At 39.3% G+C, this 20,284-nt stretch overlaps 2 protein-coding genes and 2 long non-coding RNA genes across 8 annotated transcripts in view; 1 reads left to right on the top strand and 3 right to left on the bottom strand.

Moving 5' to 3' along the window:
• Positions 1-1,765, bottom strand: part of LOC5501121 (cadherin-23) — a 50,516-nt gene extending 48,751 nt beyond the window's left edge. For 2 of the 5 annotated variants that reach the window (XM_048734580.1, XM_048734579.1), the window contains exon 1: positions 44-967. The gene's annotated coding sequence lies outside the window, so the exon portion shown is untranslated. Of the gene's footprint in view, positions 1-43; positions 977-1,024 lie in introns of those variants that run through there. The other 3 variants (XM_048734578.1, XM_048734576.1, XM_048734577.1) reach the window with 2 other exon arrangements.
• A 212-nt stretch (positions 1,766-1,977) lies between these two features.
• Positions 1,978-6,460, bottom strand: LOC125573800. Its single transcript, XM_048734583.1, has 5 exons — positions 6,284-6,460; positions 4,611-4,727; positions 3,276-3,310; positions 2,858-2,915; positions 1,978-2,403 (listed from the first exon to the last, which is right to left on the bottom strand). Exons 1-5 carry the CDS (start codon positions 6,399-6,401, stop codon positions 2,078-2,080), a joined length of 654 nt encoding a protein of 217 aa, XP_048590540.1. The 5' UTR covers positions 6,402-6,460; the 3' UTR covers positions 1,978-2,077.
• Positions 6,388-7,809, top strand: LOC116608239. The gene is made up of 2 exons (XR_004292569.2): positions 6,388-6,501; positions 7,433-7,809. It is a non-coding gene; the product is annotated as an uncharacterized LOC116608239 (long non-coding RNA).
• Positions 7,810-9,927: 2,118 nt separating this feature from the next.
• On the bottom strand, positions 9,928-19,955 carry LOC125573801. The gene is made up of 2 exons (XR_007314210.1): positions 19,905-19,955; positions 9,928-12,350 (listed from the first exon to the last, which is right to left on the bottom strand). It is a non-coding gene; the product is annotated as an uncharacterized LOC125573801 (long non-coding RNA).
• Between the last annotated feature and the right edge of the window lie 329 nt (positions 19,956-20,284).

Below are 20,284 nucleotides of genomic sequence, written 5' to 3' on the forward strand. Positions count from 1 at the left end.
TCATTTTTACATAGTAAGAGTATAGAATTCTTAACGTATATACCTGTTGTTAGTATTCCCTCGCTTTGTTTATGGAAAATGCGCTCCAGGTTTGAACCACTAATATATTCATCTGTGACACCTTTCTAGTCGAACGCTTTGTGCATAAATAAAACAGCAAAAACTTTCTTCTTTGTAAAATCAGCAAAGGAATGGATAAAAATCTATTAAACTGTTCTGTTAAATCTGAGAAACGAGGTAAAACCTGCAAAAAGTGATTTAATTTTACATAAAAAATGTTGAATATACTTAACAGCGGGATGCCATAAATACTTGTATTTATAAATAGAAAATTTAAACCGCAAAATTGTGGAGCTATCGTGCTCTGTCAATCGAGTTGCTTCTCCAATATTTCTTTTCCCATTTTTTCGTCCATTTCATATAAAATCAACGATGAGTCACTTTGCTTATACTTTAGAAAGGGAGACAGTTAGATGTTCCTTAGCCAATCAGAATCGTTGTTTTAAGAGGTGCTGCCAATTATACCAGTTAGCAACTGCTAGACAAAATAAATGATACTTAGAACAGTTAGCGATTCTTTATCTTTTAGAAACTTTTATTTAAATGTTTGTAATAAATTGTGGATCATAATATGAATCAAAACGTAGAATTAAACACACGAAGCTTGTGTACTCGAAACTGTGATGAATCACTAGGTAAGGATGAATAAAAAGATAAATAAATATCTATGCGACTAAAGCGATTCTTCCAAACATCAGTTACATAACATAAGATTTCACTCAAATTATTGTGTAAGGGTTTTTTACAGCGATATAATAAATGTGCTGGTCAACTGTAGTCCATTTTTTTAAAATAAATTACTAATATTCTTCGTATATTCTTCGTTATATATATAATTTCGTATGCACTCAAATTCTTTCCAGATGAATATCTTCATAGATTCATAAAACCGGAAAATAATTCTCTGTAACAGTTTTACTCAGTTACTAGGAAAAATTACACTTATTGAGCTGTAACAACATACCTTGGTCTTGATTTTATAACATAATCCCCAAAATATAGATCTTGCACTGCTGCAATACACTCCAATAATTGCAACCCCAATTCTAAAAATACAGAAAGACTTTTTGATTTTATGAGTGGATTTCTTTTTTAGAGAGTTGTTGCACGAGCTCCGTCAATGAGTATGCTTTCCGTCGCACTCCCGAAAAATAATTAATATTTAAAATGTTATGAATATATTACTGGTAGCTAGAGCAACAAAGAGAGATGCCCAACTACCCCCGGCAACTATTAGAATAGCGATGACAGAGTGCTAGAGAAACCTAGCGATTCAACGGGGGGGAGTGAAGCGTATTTTAAAAACAGAGTATAAAAACATGCGTGCGAAAACCTGCTTTTTTCCCTGTTTTGGGATAATTTATCCTCTTTTTTGTAATACCAACGTCTTTCCCGACTCATCCTCGATCCGTTATTTTACTTTGCTTTAGTGAGTTAAAATCCTACTGAAAAAAAAAAAAACTTGAGTTGTCTAATACAGGTCATTCTTGAGTTTCTAGTTACCACCGATTTAAAGGGGCAGTTTCTCCCCTTGATATATGTCAAGGATGACAAAATGTTGGCTGATAAAGAATTTTGAGTTTTGCGATCTTATGAAAACAAATACTTTCAATCCATAGACGACCATTATCTTTTTTTTTTTCGTTAGCTTATTGATTTATAAAGAAAGTGCCATTGCATCTTATTTGTCAGAAAGCTTGCATCCTCCCTCCCCCCCCCCCCCCCCCCCCCCAGGACGCGAGCCAATACGAAACAAACTATAAACTTCCTCATTTATCATCATAAGACCCTGAAACAAAAAAATAATTTTTATGTCAAATCTTAGTAAAAATCTCAGAGCTAAATCTCGGGAGAGCAAGAGCAAACTATGAATAACCTAGTAGCCTATGGCAACGCGGCTCGACCAATCAGCGAAGATTTCTTTCAAGCTCTTTTTTTATTAAAATACCTCTATAGCGATACATGTTTCCACGCTTGTATTCTACAGGATTTCTACGGAACAAAAGGCACCTTTCACCTAATTTTCTACATCGCCAAATGATTCCTTTCGAGCATTCTTTCCCCTTTGCACCATTCTCTGGAACTCTGAGAAATCCTTCATGTAATATCTACGTCGCACCAGCCTGCGAAGCAGCCTTCTCAATCGACGCATGCGCACGGATTCTTTCTTTGACGAGTAGATGCATCCCAAAGGGAAGTCCTTCTCGAAGCCAAGCGCCTCCAGGCCGACGGAGATGCAGCCGCCGAAATGATCCTTGTTGTATGATATGTTGGAGAACTTTACGCAGGCTTTGAGGAGATCCACGTGCGGAATGCCAACGCATATTGGCGGCGGGTTAACAGCTAAGGAAAAGAGAGTGAGGGATTTAGATAAGGGGTGTGTATTATGGGGGGAGGGGGTGCGGGAAACGATAAGATGGGTCTTATGAGGGGACGGTAGGGAGAGGGAGGGGGAGGGGGGCTAAAATAATAACTTCAGGTTGCGCCCCTTCCCCTGGTCGCCAAAAAACTGGGTCATTTTTGATGGAATGATTGTCGAATATTATACTTGACCAATGACTAGAAACCCAGCCCCCCCTCCTCCCCTCTCCACTCAGAAAATCCTGTCCATCAAACTTTATGGATATATCGTCGACATGTTTAACTGAGATTTGTGCGTTTAGAGGTACATAAACAAGAATGCTAAAGCTTTCTGAAGCACTGCGGGTTACGACAGGCAAAGATTCTCCGAGTGTAACCTTGAAATAGGTGTAACAGACTATAGCTTGTCCCTAGGACTAACTGCTCGATAACGTACCTGAGATGGTTTTATTGACGAGGGCCTTGCCATTCCACGTCAGAGTAAAATCCAGTCCCTAAAAAAGCTCGTATTAGTTCGTTAAAGAAGGCTCCTACTCAGGCCCGTACCCAGACAAAACTATAAAACATAACGTAAGATCCACTCTGGTATGTCATTAATCCATAAGTCAGACTTTATTCATAGCCAAATCCGACAATAAACGTCCCGTGGAGATACTGCAAAGGTATAAAAAAAAACTTTTTGTTCTTTCGGGGGTGGTCAGATTTTTATCAGAAAACTTTCTCTCCCCCCAAAAAAATAGGTCCACTTTTTCGGGTTTCGCACCCCTCCCCCCCCCAAGAAAAATCCTGGGTACAGGCCTGCTACTCAATGCCTTTATAAGATTTTGGTAACGTGAACACTATGGCATACTTACAATCTGCGATGGAAGGTAGGTTACATTCACGCATACTGAAATAAAACAAATAATAGTCCTAAATCAGGAGTACAATATTCTCAGGAACAAGATCGCGTCATAGTCCCATAAATATTCACAAATTTTTGGTAAAATTATACATTTTACTATTTATTTTCTGCCGAAGATGGGTTCATGGATGAACAAAACATCAAGTAATTTGAAGAGCTTAACAGGCCTTCTTTCAGACGTCAAGTTACCTATCACAAACCTAATTCGCACATGCAAAAACCATTTGAGCTCAGGCGCGGATTTGCTAGAGCGGATGCACAGTTCTAGAAATCACTTGAAAAGGCTACATGTATTTCTACAACACTTGCGCGTAGTCTTGCTTTCTGATTGGTTGTTAGCTATGGCAAATCAGAGGACATGTACCACGGGATTCGTCATTCACACAATCGTTACAGGTTCGCTTGAAGCGAAAGAGATGAAAAACCTTGATCCAGCCTCGCGAGATTAGGTTCTCGACCTAAATGTATTTTCCATCCTTACAAAAAGACACTAAAAGTTAATACGCGCGCTGCAAACACCGGTCACGCACCATTTCAAACGAGCGCGCGCTGTTTCAATTGTTCAAAATACTGTTTTCGTTGTTTCTGTTGCAGAAAACAAATTTCCCATACGTGCCTCGTGACTCCACAACGTTTTGAACACGAGGTGACGAATAGCGTTGTGTATAAAAGTACATACCACCACGGAAACTGTGGGAAATTGGTCGTGCTTTCGGAGCGTTATGCGCTCCCCCCTACCCTTCCCTCCCCCTTGCGCCCTCCCCTAGCGACGAAACTGAAACTACATAATAATATAAAAATATATTTATATAGCGCGAAATCAATAGTATACAGTCGATTGACTAAACGTTGTCGTCAACGGCTTCACGACTACGCGACAAGCCCGCATGTTTACATGCTTACATGCGGGCTTGTCGCGTTGTCGGTTGATGACAACGTTTTGTCAATCGACTGTATACACACATACACCTATTTCATAAAAGGTTGTCAGTGCAAATGGCAAATAGTAAATGGCAGTTCAAAGCCCGAACAGTGCTTCTGGGTACTAATCATTCGTAAATTTTAAGGTGTTAAATAAAGTCTACCAATGTCAGAGACATACATTGATGATCTTTAATGGATAATTGTTTGATTTATCCATATTCTTCACCATTTAGTAGAAATTTGATAAGACCCACGGTTCCTTTCGGTCCTAGAACTGCCGTTTGCCAATCGCCATTTGCCGTTTCGCACTGACAACGTTTTTTGAAATAGGTAAATACCCGCTGACGATGTAATGACTTACCGTCGTCATCAATGTCAAACTTATCAAACTTGATATGCGCGCAGCAACCGCAGTCCTCGCTTGACTGATTGCAGGCGCAGCCAGTACCTTCCACCGATACATCCTCTGTCATCCAGTCTTAAAGGTTAAAATGATAAATCACGTGATCTTACAGAAGCGACAGACCATATTTTCGAGATATTTAATAAATCGGCGCATTTTAAGATCAATATCATGTTAATAAGCGACTTTTTGTTGCTTACGTATAAAAATACAACCTTTTCGTATTTTTACGCATTTTACATATATTTTAACCGGAAGAAAGCATAACCAGCCTGTACCCTTGGAAAGGTAAGAGGGGGAGGTAAAAGGTAAGAGGAGGAGGTAAAAGGGAAGAGGAGGAGGTAAAAGGGAAGAGGAGGAGGTAAAAGGGAAGAGGAGGAGGAAAAAGGGAAGAGGAGGAGGTAAAAGGGAAGAGGAGGAGGTAAAAGGGAAGAGGAGGTGGTAAAAGGGAAGAGGAGGAGGTAAAAGGGAAGAGGAGGAGGTAAAATAAAGATTTGTTTTCCCTATTTTTGGGCGGTCGGACATATGACGAGAAGGACGTTTGGGTGAGAGAGTGAGTCCCGGGGGGGGGGGGGGGGGGGGGAATGGGGATTCTCTGATAGGCATGCTCGTCGGGAAATTAAAAAAGTACCCCTAAAAGATACCTGCAAGACCAAAAATGGCTACCATAAAAAAATGGCTACCATTTCTAGGGGGATACCCCCTAAGGAGTAAAATAGAGTTTTTGGGCGGTGTAAAGTGAAACAGCTTCTGTCAGCCGCCATTTTGTCATCCTATCAAAGTATCCCGTCTGAGTAAGCATCCATTTCCATCGGCTAATACAGGAAAGCCAATGGGTTATCTTCGATTGAATTTGGTAAATAAAGTTTTAAACTTTGTTTTTAGATGGTTGTTTCGAGATTAAAGCACATTATGTGCCTATCAATGTTCAATGTAAACAACAACAAAGGTGTGGCTGGCAAGGGCTCTTTAATGCACAAATATACGAGAACAACTCCGGCCCGTACCCAGGATTTTTCTTGCCATAGTGTTCACGTTACCAAAATCTTATAAAGGCATTGAGTACCCAGGATTTTTCTTGGGGGAGGGGGGGGGGGAAGGAATGACTTCTCTGATAAAAATCTGTCCAGCCTTTGCAGTATCTTCACGGGACATTTATTGTCGGATTGGGTTACCTACCAGATAGATCTAGCTTATGGTTTATAGTTTTGTCTACAAATAGCACGTCCATTGGGATTCGAAAGTGGACCTTTGGCCGTTGTGGGGGGTTCGTTCGCACCCCCTGCCCTCCCCCCCCCTCCTGGGTACGGGCCTGCAACTCACCCTTCCCTGGAGCCGCTACGCAGGCTATTCACATATTAGCGGAATTTACAAAGGGAAAATATCGCCGGAGGCCCTACGGATATGTGAAACCTAACCTCGAGTTACTTATAAAAAGAAACTATTGTTTGGGAATCTCTCCTTCATGGCTATCGAACTTGGCAAATTGCAATATGTTTACAAAAGCTGTAAGTTTTTTTTGTTTTGACCTTACACGCGAGTACGTCTTGGAGATATCGAAAGAGATAAGAGATATGATAATCATTATAATAATGATAAGAGCTGTTTGTGTTGAATCTATTGAAGCATACCTGAGGATACTTGAAAGACCCTGTCCGGCATGTGTTCTGCCTTTGCGGCGACAATAAGGAGACAAAGGCCAGCAATCAAACAAAGACCAAGGAAAGACATCTTGAGATATGTAGACATGACACGAAGATAAAAGAAATGGTCTTTCCGGCTTCACGGCCCGCGCGTCTCGGCATGTCTAGTCACGTGATACCCATGAGGAATGCCGAGCTCAAATTCGGTATGTATAAATAAACACACTCGTGAGCTTTTTGTAACATTGAATATGTGGCTTTTATAGGTATTTATTGTTTACTAATTCTTCGGCAAAATGCGTCATGTCTATTTTATGCTACTAGTGCAATCAAATTTCATGTAGGAGGAGCGGGGCAATAGTAGCTAAACGATGCTGCAAGAAATTGGATCTCCATTCAGTTCGACTGGCAGAAAAGGCTATGTTTTATTAATTCGCCATTGCGTTTTCTTACCATACATACAAAAAGATTCAAAGACAATTCTTTAATAAGACATACCATGGGGCCTTTTTAAATCAATTATGCAGTTCCAGAAAATATTTATACCCTCCCCCCCCCCCCTCTAGTTTAGCAACTGCCAAAAACATGTAAGCAGGTAAGTGCGAGACAAATTTTGTAAAGCGCGACAAGAAAATGTTCCTTAGCTATCCGATAATCTTTCCTTTGTCGTTGCTACAAGATTTGGCGCGCGCTACAATGTCTCTCTGCGGCTGGCTAAACTATGCAGGCCAGGATTTTTAGCGGGGGTGGGGGGGGGGTGGGGGGTGGGGGTGGGTCGTTTACCCATTAACTGGACTATTTTCTTTTAGATAGCTATCGTCCTAGCTCGTAGTTGTATTTAATTTTTCTTCATGAGAGCGGACATTCCAGTCGAATGGCTCAGGCCTGCTAGCAGACATGCAGGCGACATATCGCCTAGTTTAGCCAGGCCTTTATACTAGTTATAGACCTGGAATTGAAAGTGTAATGTTTTTCCCTTTATTAATGGAACGAGTTGTCTCCCAGTGGCGCGTGCCGTAATGAGCACATGCACGTGAACACACACCAGCTGTTGACGATGCATGTCATATAGTTCTATTACCGTCCCGAAGGCCGCCTATCGGAGTTGCAAGCTGCTGTTTGTTTTTCTTTTTTCAGATCAGAAGGACCAAGCCAAGGCGAGTAAAACTTGGGAATATCCTACGCGATTGAGGGGAAACGCGGCATCAATTGACTAATTAGACTTTTAATTGGCAACCTTAAAAAAAACGCCTCACACTGCTTTCAGGCCGGTGTCGCACTGTTAAGGGGCATTAGCAGTGTAGATCATGGATCATGGACTTGTGTTTGATATTGATACTGAAATAAGCAACATAAAACACATGTCCTCCTACTACTCTTTTCTTCTTTTAAGAATTAAAATTAAGAATTAAAATTCACCTAAGTTATCCTCATAAACAATCAGTGAATTAACATGTAGAGCTGTCCATGTAATAACGTACGGGATGAATTGTTCTAATAATAAATAGAAACCTGACATACATATACGCTTCGACTTCTAGACATGTAGGACGAAATGGTCTTAAAAAAACTCATCCAGTGTTCTACATAATATTAACATCCTCTTTACATTCAATCGAGGTCGATATTTTACCATGAAAAATAATGATCTTCTTACATTTAATTATTGTTGGCTTTGCGATCGGTTAAAAATAACAAGTTTAAAGCATTGTTATAGGCGTTTTGTGTCTAATTTCAATTACTGTACCATCTTTAATTGGACGAGTCCTAATGCCTCATCTGTTTTGGCAACAAAGTTAATTAGCAGAGGGAGGGGGGGGGGGGGGAAAGCTCTGCCTTGCTTATATTCCATGAAAAGGTCGACTCCTATCGGCAAGTTTTGGGCTCCATGTAAAGCAGAACTCTGCCCGTAATGATGAAGGCAGGGCTGCCTGTGGGCCTTCTGTATGCTGTGGTCTCGAGTTCTCTGGTGAGCTTGTAGTTTATGTCACTTAGTGGACGTTTGTCTCAATCATTGTACCATGGGCACAATACAGAAGCATGGGGGCACATTCCCCTAGCGCCCCGCCCCCTTTTACGGCCATGAAATAAGAAAACCACCGGGCAACTTTAATCGGCTGGTTTGAGTCGAGCTTCGCATAGAATTTGAGGAAGTGTATAGGGGGAGTGCGAAAAAGTCGATACAAGTTAGTCGAGAAAAAGTCGATACAAATAATTTTCAAATATTTTCTCAAATAAATCTATAATGGCACACACTTTATTATTTTTCAAATCAAAGATAAAACTATAACAAATCAAACATAAAACTCATTAACCTACCATTTTATGTCATACTATTACCGATATTTTCATAAGAGCTGAGCTGTACAGGGCAAATAGTTCTGTTACCTCAGGTACGCATATACATACTATTACCGATATTTGCATGCGAGCTGAGCTGTACAGGGCAAATAGTTCTGTTACCTCAGGTACGCATATATACATACTATTACCGATATTTGCATGCGAGCTGAGCTGTACAGGGCAAATAGTTTGTTTCCTCAGGTACGCATCTCGTGGGCAATACCCCGTCCACTCAAATATTTAAAAACGTTACTCTATCGGCAAACGATGTATTGATTAACTCGCGCGATGTAAAAATGCTAAAAAATTCTAATGAAGACTAAATTCAAAATTAGGCTTCACGTCTCAAGGCGTTTCGGTCAATAACCAAAAGTCAAAGAACAAGCCAGAGGAATAGCCGTCGCCTTGTTTTGTACGACGCTTATTAGAAGTCTTTTTACGTTCCCCCTATCAGTAGACACTATACACAGGATTGGCTAAAGGGGTTGCGAAGTCATAAGTAACGTATGGAAACATATGGAAACATACGGCTTCGGGAGGGAGGGCAGGAGAGGTCTTTTATAAGAACGGTTAGTCCGAGAATTCAACAAATTCTAAGAACACTCTGCTTATAACATCCAGAGACTCTAAGATAGCAGCAAAGTCAAAGAATAGTTTTCTTATTCAAGTAAGCGTTCAAGAAGGATGAATCAAATTGTATTCAAACTTAGCGATACTATTCTTGTTTATCAGTTGGGTAATTTTGTTTTTAATACTTGATATCATAACCTTATATACTATAGCTAGTGTGTATAAATCAGGCCGCAATGTCACTTGAATTTAAGCACATCCATAAGAAGAACATATGAACAGCTTAGTCTTGACTAAAAACTAAATGTGTAGTTCCAAAAAATATCCATACCCCCCTATTTAGGGGGCCGGAAGCATGACATCGCACACCTCTGGAATTTCCAACCCCCTGGAAAAAATAAATCCAGGAACTGTTAAGGAAAAAGGGCATTTTACCTCCCTCCCCTCTGGAAATTCCTGGGCGTTTGAACCCCCGATCCCCTGGAATTAGATAGACAGACAGACAGACAGACAGACAGACAGACAGACAGACAGACAGACAGGCAGGCAGGCAGGCAGGCAGGCAGGCAGGCAGGCAGGCAGGCAGGCAGGCAGGCAGGCAGGCAGGCAGGCAGGCAGGCAGGCAGATAGATTTTATTCATGGCACCTTATAAAACATTTACAACGGCGTAAATCCACAAATATGTTTTTCTTACTTTGCCTTTTGCATTTTTTTTTTCTTGTTTCGAATGATTAGGTGACGTCACCGTACGTCGTCATCAAGCTTCACATTTCTTGCCTTCATACATTCAAAAATATGTTTCGCTAAGCGCCGATTCACGTTTTCATTCCGGCTCAATCCCATAATTCTGACGAAGTTATTTTCTTTGTTGGCATGGTGTCTAACATTTGTACCTGCATGCGTTTTAAGGAAATCCAGTAAATTATCCCGATCATCTTTATAGGCCGGACATTCTAACAGAAAATGCTCTTCATCCTCCACTTTACCTGTCTGGCATACTAAGCATTTTTTTTCGTTAGGTTTTTTATATGGCTTTTCATACCTTCCAGTTTCAATTGCTAGCTTATGATTGCTTAGCCTGAATTTAGTAAGGGCAATCCTATGGTCAATATTTTTTACGTCCGTTAGATAATCTTCTAAATTGTGGGACAGTTAAAACTTTCTGAGCGTACGCAATTTGTTCTTTTGTTCCATTGAGGGGATTGGAATTTCCAATCCCTTCAATGGGGGGTGGGGGGGATGGATATTTTCTGGAACTACACAATTTCCAAAAAGTGGTGTAATCGAAGACAATGGTCCAGGAAGAAAACCTCCACGTCCGGTTTTGTCCGGTTTTGTCTGTACTATTTTCTCTCTTGCAGGGGCGGTCACGTTTGCATGCTCTTGCTGCCTGCTGAGGACGTGCTGTTCATGTGGAGCACTGAGCATTATGGGTAAGGAAGACTTCCAGTAGCTACATGACTCGCCAAAACCCTGTCAGGAGTTTTACCATATTTGAGTCCGCTTTAATCTAATTTGTATCACACGTAAACTTTAAATGTTTTTTTGTTTATTACGTTTGCTAACCTCCCTAAAAAGAACTATAATTCTTTAATAATATTATAATATATATAATAATATTATTCTATCTGAAAAAAAGTTAAAGACATTGGTTGATGAAATTTCCTTTTTCTGACCGACTTATATCTGGTGCTTTTCTTACAGGTACAGTTCAACCGAACGTGTAATCGAACTCGGCCGCCATTATTTTGTTATTGTTAACACTCGCTTAGATATAAAAAAAGTATAAATGCTTACTAGCTATTTTCCTGTTCGCCAGATCTGAGGACAGGCGTCGTTCATTTTGTTATTACAAGAAAGGGGCGACCTCTGCATGGATGGGTAAGGGCGTCTTCTGTACTCTTGCTGGTAGCCAGTTGACATTAAGCAATCTATCTTGCATGATCTAGCATTATCGTCACTCGTTTGGCATGGTCCCTAGCGATACCTAGGGAAATCCACACAGGGAACAGCCTCTGTAACTAGGAAAATCCCCTCAGGTAACAGCCTATGTAACTAGGGAAATTCCCACAGGTAACAGCCTCTGTAACTAGGGAACTCCCCACAGGGAACAGCCTCTGCAACTAGGAAAATCCCACAGGGAACAGCCTATGTAACTAGGGAAATCCCCAGAGGTATCAGCCTTGTAACTAGGGAAATCCCCACAGGGAACAGCCTCTGTAACTAGGGAATTCCCTACAGGGAACATCCTCCCGTACCTAGAAAATTCCCCACGGGAAACAGCCTCCCGTACCTAGGGAATTCCCCACAAGTAACAAACATGATGATTCGAAAAGACGGTAAATTTAAATTGCCAGCTACCACTTACTATATTATTCGTCATTCAAAAGACTGGCGAGCCGCCGTGCCAGTATTTTATTCGTCTTAAATTTCTTGGGGTCTTGATGGGAGAAATCTTGGTTAGAAACGAGAAAGGGGCATGTGCTTGGAGCTTACCTCTGAAAGGGGCATTTCAGTCCAGTGAACACATTCATTAATACAACTAATGTTTTAATCCATGAATACAGAATATTAAAAGCAAGAAAAATGGGAAAAGAGGTTATTAGGAGAATAAGGTTTATAATATGAAAACAATCGTGGCCGCGGATCAATATAAAACATGATTAGCGTCTTGAAAAAAAAAATGGAAAAGAAAAACAAAACATACGATGAATCTTCAAGCTTAACGGCTTTGCTGCATATTTTGGCCCCAGCGCCGCTATACAGTTAACTAAACAATGCACAGAGTACCCCAACAGGAAAGGTCAATAACCAGGTTCCTACGCCCCGCACCTGAAATAAAGTTCTCCTATCGTTATTTTAACTCTCGGTACCCGCTTCAGAAGTTTGCTTGGGTATGATCCTAATAACAAGAGTCTGTACGGTGTCGACATTGGGCTGAAAAGAGTCTTACGGGTAATAGACCCTCTGGAGACAGAACGGGGCCGACTTACAGCAGCAGTGCCCTTCAGTGCCTGGATGACCCTTCGAGACAGCCCCAGCACGATTCTGGCCACGGAGATGCCTCTTATTCCAATGACAACGGAGAGCATCACCGATAAGCCGTTGCCGCCGCTTACGCTGACATCGACCCTGAATACTCTGTGGGGAGGTAAGGCATTATACTTAAAGAGCAGCACGTGCTACCGCCAGACAACCTAGACACATTTTAAAGAGTGTTCAAGAGCCGCTAGTATGCCACCCTAGTAAAAGACTTGAAAAAGGCCAATCACGCCGCTTAATTCAGAGTCATAGAAAGAATCAATTTCTATAAGCTAATTCAAGCGAGAAACCAAGTAATATCGTCAATAACGTATCAGACTTCATTCGTGGATTGTTATTATGAAGTATCCTTGCGAATAAACCGTTGTATTTCATTGAAAAACAATAACAAAGGAGTGATTAATCGACATACTTTAAAAACAAGTGTCAGAAAGCACACTCTCAATCGGCTGATATGGAAAGCCCTTGCAATAGTTCGATTGAAATAGGTAAAAAATTAGCATAGAAATTTTATTTTAAATTACAAGATTTTTTAACAAAATTTGGCTTCCAATATTAAATTAAAATAATGAAAGGGCTTGGGGTTTCTGAAGGACCGCAATTTGGGTAGATAAATCATGTCTAGAATGATTTCACATGTCTAGAAAGATTTCACAATAATTTTGTTTTGATTTTTAGTTCGCGGCTGTATCGTTCTCTGGGTATAGGAACCTTATAAATACAAGACAAGTAAACAAACAACTAAATTAAAATCCAAAAATATATTTCTTTTCATGCATTACATATTGGTGCACCCACCCTTTACCATATACCGGGGGGGGGGGGGGGGGGGGGGGGTTGAATAGGTTTGCGGATTCGGCCCCGAAATGCTCACGGATTACGGATTTTGAAGATATCAGCGGATTGGCGGATTTTGGAAGTACGGCGGATCACGGATTTGTTGACAGTTCGGGCGCGGATTTTGGATTTTGACTGCTTTGACGGTCGAATTTCAGATTTCAAATAAATTTCAATCGATGCTATTGTTTATCTGTCAAACCATACGGATCTAAAAAATTCTGCAGATCCACGGATTTGCTCCGAAAATATTGCGGATCGGCGGGGAATTCATATATTAGCTAACTTAGCAAATTAACTTACTAGTACTAGTAAATGAAATTGGGGGCGAGAAAGTTTAGTGGTATTATTTTGAAATTTTATAGAATTTTAAAATTTTATAGATAAAAACATACTAGTAAACAAAATTTCGGGGCGAGAAAGCAATCTGACAACTCGCCCCGACATTTGGTTTACTAGTATAACAATAACTATACTATTAAATGAAATTACGGGGCGTAAAGCAAAAACGACAACTCGCCCCGAGATTTGGTTTACTAGTAGTAAGTAATTATAATACCTATAAATTACGGGGCGTAAAGCAAAAACGACAACTCGCCCCGAGATTTGGTTTACTAGTAGTAAGTAATTATAATACTGAGAAATAATGGGGCGTAAAGCAAAAACGACAACTCGCCCCGAGATTTGGTTTATTAGTACCGATAAATTACGGGGCGTAAAGCAAAAACGACAACACGCCCCGAGATTTGGTTTACTAGTAGTAAGTTATTATGATACTTATAAATTACGGGGCGTAAAGCAAAAACGACAACACGCCCCGAGATTTGGTTTACTAGTAGTAAGTTATTATGATACTTATAAATTACGGGGCGTAAAGCAAAAACGACAACTCGCCCCGAGATTTGGTTTACTAGTAGTAAGTAATTATAATACCTATAAATTACGGGGCGTAAAGCAAAAACGACAACTCGCCCCAATATTTGGTTTATTAGTACCGATAAATTACTGGGCGTAAAGCAAAAACGACAACTCGCCCCGAGATTTGGTTTACTAGTAGTAAGTTATTATGATACTTATAAATTACGGGGCGTAAAGCAAAAACGACAACTCGCCCCGAGATTTGGTTTACTAGTAGTAAGTTATTATGATACTTATAAATTACGGGGCGTAAAGCAAAAACGACAACACGCCCCGAGATTTGGTTTACTAGTAGTAAGTTATTATGATACTTATAAATTACGGGGCGTAAAGCAAAAACGACAACACGCCCCGAGATTTGGTTTACTAGTAGTAAGTTATTATGATACTTATAAATTACGGGGCGTAAAGCAAAAACGACAACACGCCCCGAGATTTGGTTTACTAGTAGTAAGTTATTATGATACTTATAAATTACGGGGCGTAAAGCAAAAACGACAACACGCCCCGAGATTTGGTTTACTAGTAGTAAGTTATTATGATACTTATAAATTACGGGGCGTAAAGCAAAATCGACAACACGCCCCGAGATTTGGTTTACTAGTAGTAAGTAATTATAATACTGAGAAATAATGGGGCGTAAAGCAAAAACGACAACTCGCCCCGAGATTTGGTTTATTAGTACCGATAAATTACGGGGCGTAAAGCAAAAACGACAACACGCCCCGAGATTTGGTTTACTAGTAGTAAGTTATTATGATACTTATAAATTACGGGGCGTAAAGCAAAAACGACAACTCGCCCCGAGATTTGGTTTACTAGTAGTAAGTTATTATGATACTTATAAATTACGGGGCGTAAAGCAAAATCGACAACACGCCCCGAGATTTGGTTTACTAGTAGTAAGTAATTATAATACCGAGAAATTACTGGGCGTAAAGCAAAAACGACAACTCGCCCCGAGATTTGGTTTACTAGTAGTAAGTTATTATGATACTTATAAATTACGGGGCGTAAAGCAAAAACGACAACTCGCCCCGAGATTTGGTTTACTAGTAGTAAGTTATTATGATACTTATAAATTACGGGGCGTAAAGCAAAAACGACAACACGCCCCGAGATTTGGTTTACTAGTAGTAAGTTATTATGATACTTATAAATTACGGGGCGTAAAGCAAAAACGACAACACGCCCCGAGATTTGGTTTACTAGTAGTAAGTTATTATGATACTTATAAATTACGGGGCGTAAAGCAAAAACGACAACACGCCCCGAGATTTGGTTTACTAGTAGTAATTATAATACCTATAAATTACGGGGCGTAAAGCAAAAACGACAACTCGCCCCGAGATTTGGTTTACTAGTAGTAATTATAATACCTATAAATTACGGGGCGTAAAGCAAAAACGACAACTCGCCCCGAGATTTGGTTTACTAGTAGTAAGTAATTATAATACCTATAAATTACGGGGCGTAAAGCAAAAACGACAACTCGCCCCAATATTTGGTTTATTAGTACCGATAAATTACTGGGCGTAAAGCAAAAACGACAACTCGCCCCGAGATTTGGTTTACTAGTAGTAAGTTATTATGATACTTATAAATTACGGGGCGTAAAGCAAAATCGACAACACGCCCCGAGATTTGGTTTACTAGTAGTAAGTAATTATAATACCGAGAAATTACGGGGCGTAAAGCAAAAACGACAACACGCCCCGAGATTTGGTTTACTAGTAGTAAGTAATTATAATACCGAGAAATTACGGGGCGTAAAGCAAAAACGACAACTCGTCCCGAGATTTGGTTTATTAGTACCGATAAAATACGGGGCGTAAAGCAAAAACGACAACTCGCCCCGAGATTTGGTTTACTAGTAATAAGTAATTATAATACCGAGAAAAAATGGGGCGTAAAGCAAAAACGATAACTCGCCCCGAGATTTGGTTAACTAGTACCAAGAAATTACAGTGTGTAAAGGAAAAACGACAACACGCCTCGAGGTTTGGTTTATTCATGGCAATTAGGATACTTTGTCAGCGATTCCTCTATAAAATAAACAAAAATGAATCCCGTATTTATGTTGAATAATGAACTCGGCTAATAAAATATTTCTAACCTTATAATCCGAAAGGTCTCCTGTCTTTTGAGTTAGCGAAATTCTTTTTAGTTTCCTCTCGTTCCATTTCTATTTCTCTTGTCTTAAAACCCTAGGGATCGTTGTTTTCACTCGAAACATTTAAACGGTACTGTGTAACCATAGCCTATTTAGGCCCGAGCCCGAGCCCTCTCCAAACCTAACTTCGTATTTAGGTTCTATATAAAATAAGAAGGGAGTGAAACAACGCTTGATTCCATTGTTAGAAAACCTGCCTAGTTACGGCCAATGATGTGATGTTAGTATGAGACATGATTGATTGACAGCTCACCTTCTCTTTGAGCTGATCTCGCCGCCGACACACACCCAGGCATGCGACAAGTGCTGGGATCGGGGCTTCTTTTAAAAATGTTTCTACGGACCCAGAACCGTATCCAGGGGGGTGGGGGGGGGGGGCTGCAGGGGGTGCGAACGCATCCCCCTACAACGGCCGAAAGTCCATTTTTGGTTCTCAGTAGACGTGCTATTTGTAGACAAAACTCAAAATTATGAGCTAGATCACTCTGGTATTAGCCAAATCTAGCAATAAACGTCCCGTGGAGATACTGCAAAGGCATAAAAAAGTCCCTTTTTGTTCTTTCGGAGGTGGTTAGATTTTTATCAGAAAACTCTCTCCCTCCCTCCCCCCCAAGAAAAATCCTGGGTACGGGCCTGCTTCTTCATACAAAAAGGCAAATGACAGGAGATGGTCAGCTTATAATTTGATTTGCTCTATCCCCCCTTCTTCACTTCGCCATTAATAGAAACACTTTGCGCTCTGCCGATAACTTGCAGAATTTTCTGTTTTCTTATTACTAGTAAACCAAATCTCGGGGCGTGTTGTCGTTTTTGCTTTACGCCCCGTAATTTATAAGTATCATAATAACTTACTACTAGTAAACCAAATCTCGGGGCGAGTTGTCGTTTTTGCTTTACGCCCCGTAATTTATAAGTATCATAATAACTTACTACTAGTAAACCAAATCTCGGGGCGAGTTGTCGTTTTTGCTTTACGCCCAGTAATTTATCGGTACTAATAAACCAAATCTCGGGGCGAGTTGTCGTTTTTGCTTTACGCCCCGTAATTTATAAGTATTATAATTACTTACTACTAGTAAACCAAATCTCGGGGCGAGTTGTCGTTTTTGCTTTACGCCCCGTAATTTATACGTATTATAATTACTTACTACTAGTAAACCAAATCTCGGGGCGAGTTGTTGTTTTTGCTTTACGCCCCGTAATTTATAGGTACTAGTAAACCAAATCTCGGGGCGAGTTGTTGTTTTTGCTTTACGCCCCGTAATTTATAGGTATTATAATTACTTACTACTAGTAAACCAAATCTCGGGGCGAGTTGTCGTTTTTGCTTTACGCCCCGTAATTTATAGGTATTATAATTACTTACTACTATTAAACCAAATCTCGGGGCGAGTTGTCGTTTTTGCTTTACGCCCCGTAATTTATAGGTATTATAATTACTTACTACTAGTAAACCAAATCTCGGGGCGAGTTGTCGTTTTTGCTTTACGCCCCGTAATTTATAGGTATTATAATTACTACTAGTAAACCAAATCTCGGGGCGAGTTGTCGTTTTTGCTTTACGCCCCGTAATTTATAGGTATTATAATTACTACTAGTAAACCAAATCTCGGGGCGAGTTGTCGTTTTTGCTTTACGCCCCGTAATTTATAGGTATTATAATTACTTACTACTAGTAAACCAAATCTCGGGGCGAGTTGTCGTTTTTGCTTTACACCCCGTAATTTCATTTAATAGTATAGTTAATGTTTTCCCTGCTAGCAGAGGCCTCTTTTCTCTGTAGGCGAGTTGTCAGATTGCTTTCTCGCCCCGAAATTTTGTTTACTAGTATGTTTTTATCTATAAAATTTTAAAATTCTATAAAATTTCAAAATAATACCACTAAACTTTTATAGGTATATAATTACTTACTACTAGTAAACCAAATTTAGGGGCGAGTTGTCGTTTTTGCTTTACGCCCCGTAATTTATAGGTATTATAATTACTTACTACTAGTAAACCAAATCTCGGGGCGAGTTGTCGTTTTTGCTTTACGCCCCGTAATTTATAGGTATTATAATTACTTACTACTAGTAAACAAAAATTTCGGGGCGAGTTGCCGTTTTTGCTTTACGCCCCGTAATTTCATTTAATGGTATAGTTATTGTTATACTAGTAAACCAAATGTCGGGGCGAGTTGTCAGATTGCTTTCTCGCCCCGAAATTTTGTTTACTAGTATGTTTTTATCTATAAAATTTTAATATTCTATAAAATTTCAAAATAATACCACTAAACTTTCTCGCCCCCAATTTCATTTACTAGTACTAGTAAGTTAATTTGCTAAGTTAGCTAATATATGAATTCCCCGGATCGGCGGATTTTCATACCCCTATTTACCCCCCCCCCCCCCCCCCCCCCATATAGTGGCCTTGTTGTTGGTGGCCTACTCCAAAATGAATGCTATGAAGAAAAAAACATATTGATTTTGGAAGCAAATCCTAAAAAAACATCTAAGGCATCACTGACAGTGCTAAAATGCTAAATTCTAATTTCAAACCAAACCCTTTCATTGATCTATGTTTGGGGTAGAGAGGAAGCAAAGAATATCAATTGACTAAAAAATAGTCAAAGGGAGAGAAGATATGAAGAAAATTGACTCAACTTGAAAGGTTTGGTGAAAGAGGTATAACAGTAATGAAAATAATTTGATTGAGCATTTCATGACATTTCCCCTTTCCCATTATCTTAACCCTTTCACCACAACAGGCCTCTGAAGAGGCCATGTCTATGCTATCCAAGCTATGTGAACAGAATTCTATTATTGAAAAAGATAAGGTTGTTGCTAGTGTTATAAGTATCTTGCCCTAAAAAACCCTTCCCTTTAATAAAAGTTCCATTAATGTACATGTGTAAAGCCACATTCTGCCAAGCTTTGTCCTTGCGAAGATTAAGTAATGGATGAAACAGGATTTCAAAGATAAAATATAGTGTCAGACACAATTTTAGATAAGATGCAATACTGAAGTTTTATTTACCATTTTAAGTGGGAATTAATATCTACAAATATACATCCAGTAATGTATTATGTCTTGGTGTTTTTAGAAACCCTGGATCCAGCCATTCCAATGAAATAAATCTAAACCTCTAAGATAAATGTAATGGGAAAGAGACTTGAAAAGGAAATCCTAAAAAGAAGATATAAGTGAAAGTACTAATTGAAAATTTCTAATTTAAAAATCAAATCTATTCATTAATTTATAGCAAAGAGCATCAATTGCATAAAAATAGTCAACAGGGAGAAGAAAAAGAAAGAAAGATGAATCTTCTTTAAATATTTAAAAAGAAAATATAATAACAATAATTTGATAATTATATTCAGCACTTTCCTAAAATATTCCCTTTCCCATTATCTTTAGGTTGATAGAAAACTGTTTTCTTTACAGATTTATTATTTAAAAAGCAAAAGTTTGTTTTTAGTTTTATATAATATAAGTATTTTTTTCTAAAAAAAAAACCTATTGAGTGTGTACTGCTGAATCACATAGAGCCCCCTCCCTAATGGGGTTAGGGGTTATGTGCGGTTTTAGACCACTTTTTAACCAGAATATGTCAAGAGGGGTGGTGGTATTGACTGTTTTTGACTCTTAACTTGGAAACAGGCTTCTATTAAAGTCTAATCCCCCACCCTTTCCTGGGACCATGTGTGAGGGGGTATCAAATGACTAAGTGAATAAGAACTCCCTACTTTTATCTTTCAAGACATGTTTTTCAATTCTCATGTCTTCCAGTCTTTAGCATTCATCTTGGCCCTCAGGTAGTCCCTGGTTCATAAAAGAGTGAAATTTCTTTCAAAACAATATTTTCACCAAGACATTTATAATCTGACTAATTTCCACAACTATTTGAAAAAAAAAAATTAAACACATGAGATGCAAGATGCAGACAATAACAACAATACATATTGGCAAAAGGGGTTGAATTTTTTTTTTTTTTTTTTATCCTCGGTAAGGAAAATTTCTCTTGTAAGTTGAAAAAGTTGCTGTATCTTCTGAGGATATGTATCTTCTTAGGACTAAAAAAGCACAGGATATAAAGACAAGGACGGTCTTTTTTAGCAGAATATGA

The sequence above is a fragment of the Nematostella vectensis genome, chromosome 11 (assembly GCF_932526225.1).
Source record: "Nematostella vectensis chromosome 11, jaNemVect1.1, whole genome shotgun sequence".
Taxonomy (NCBI): domain Eukaryota; kingdom Metazoa; phylum Cnidaria; class Anthozoa; order Actiniaria; family Edwardsiidae; genus Nematostella; species Nematostella vectensis.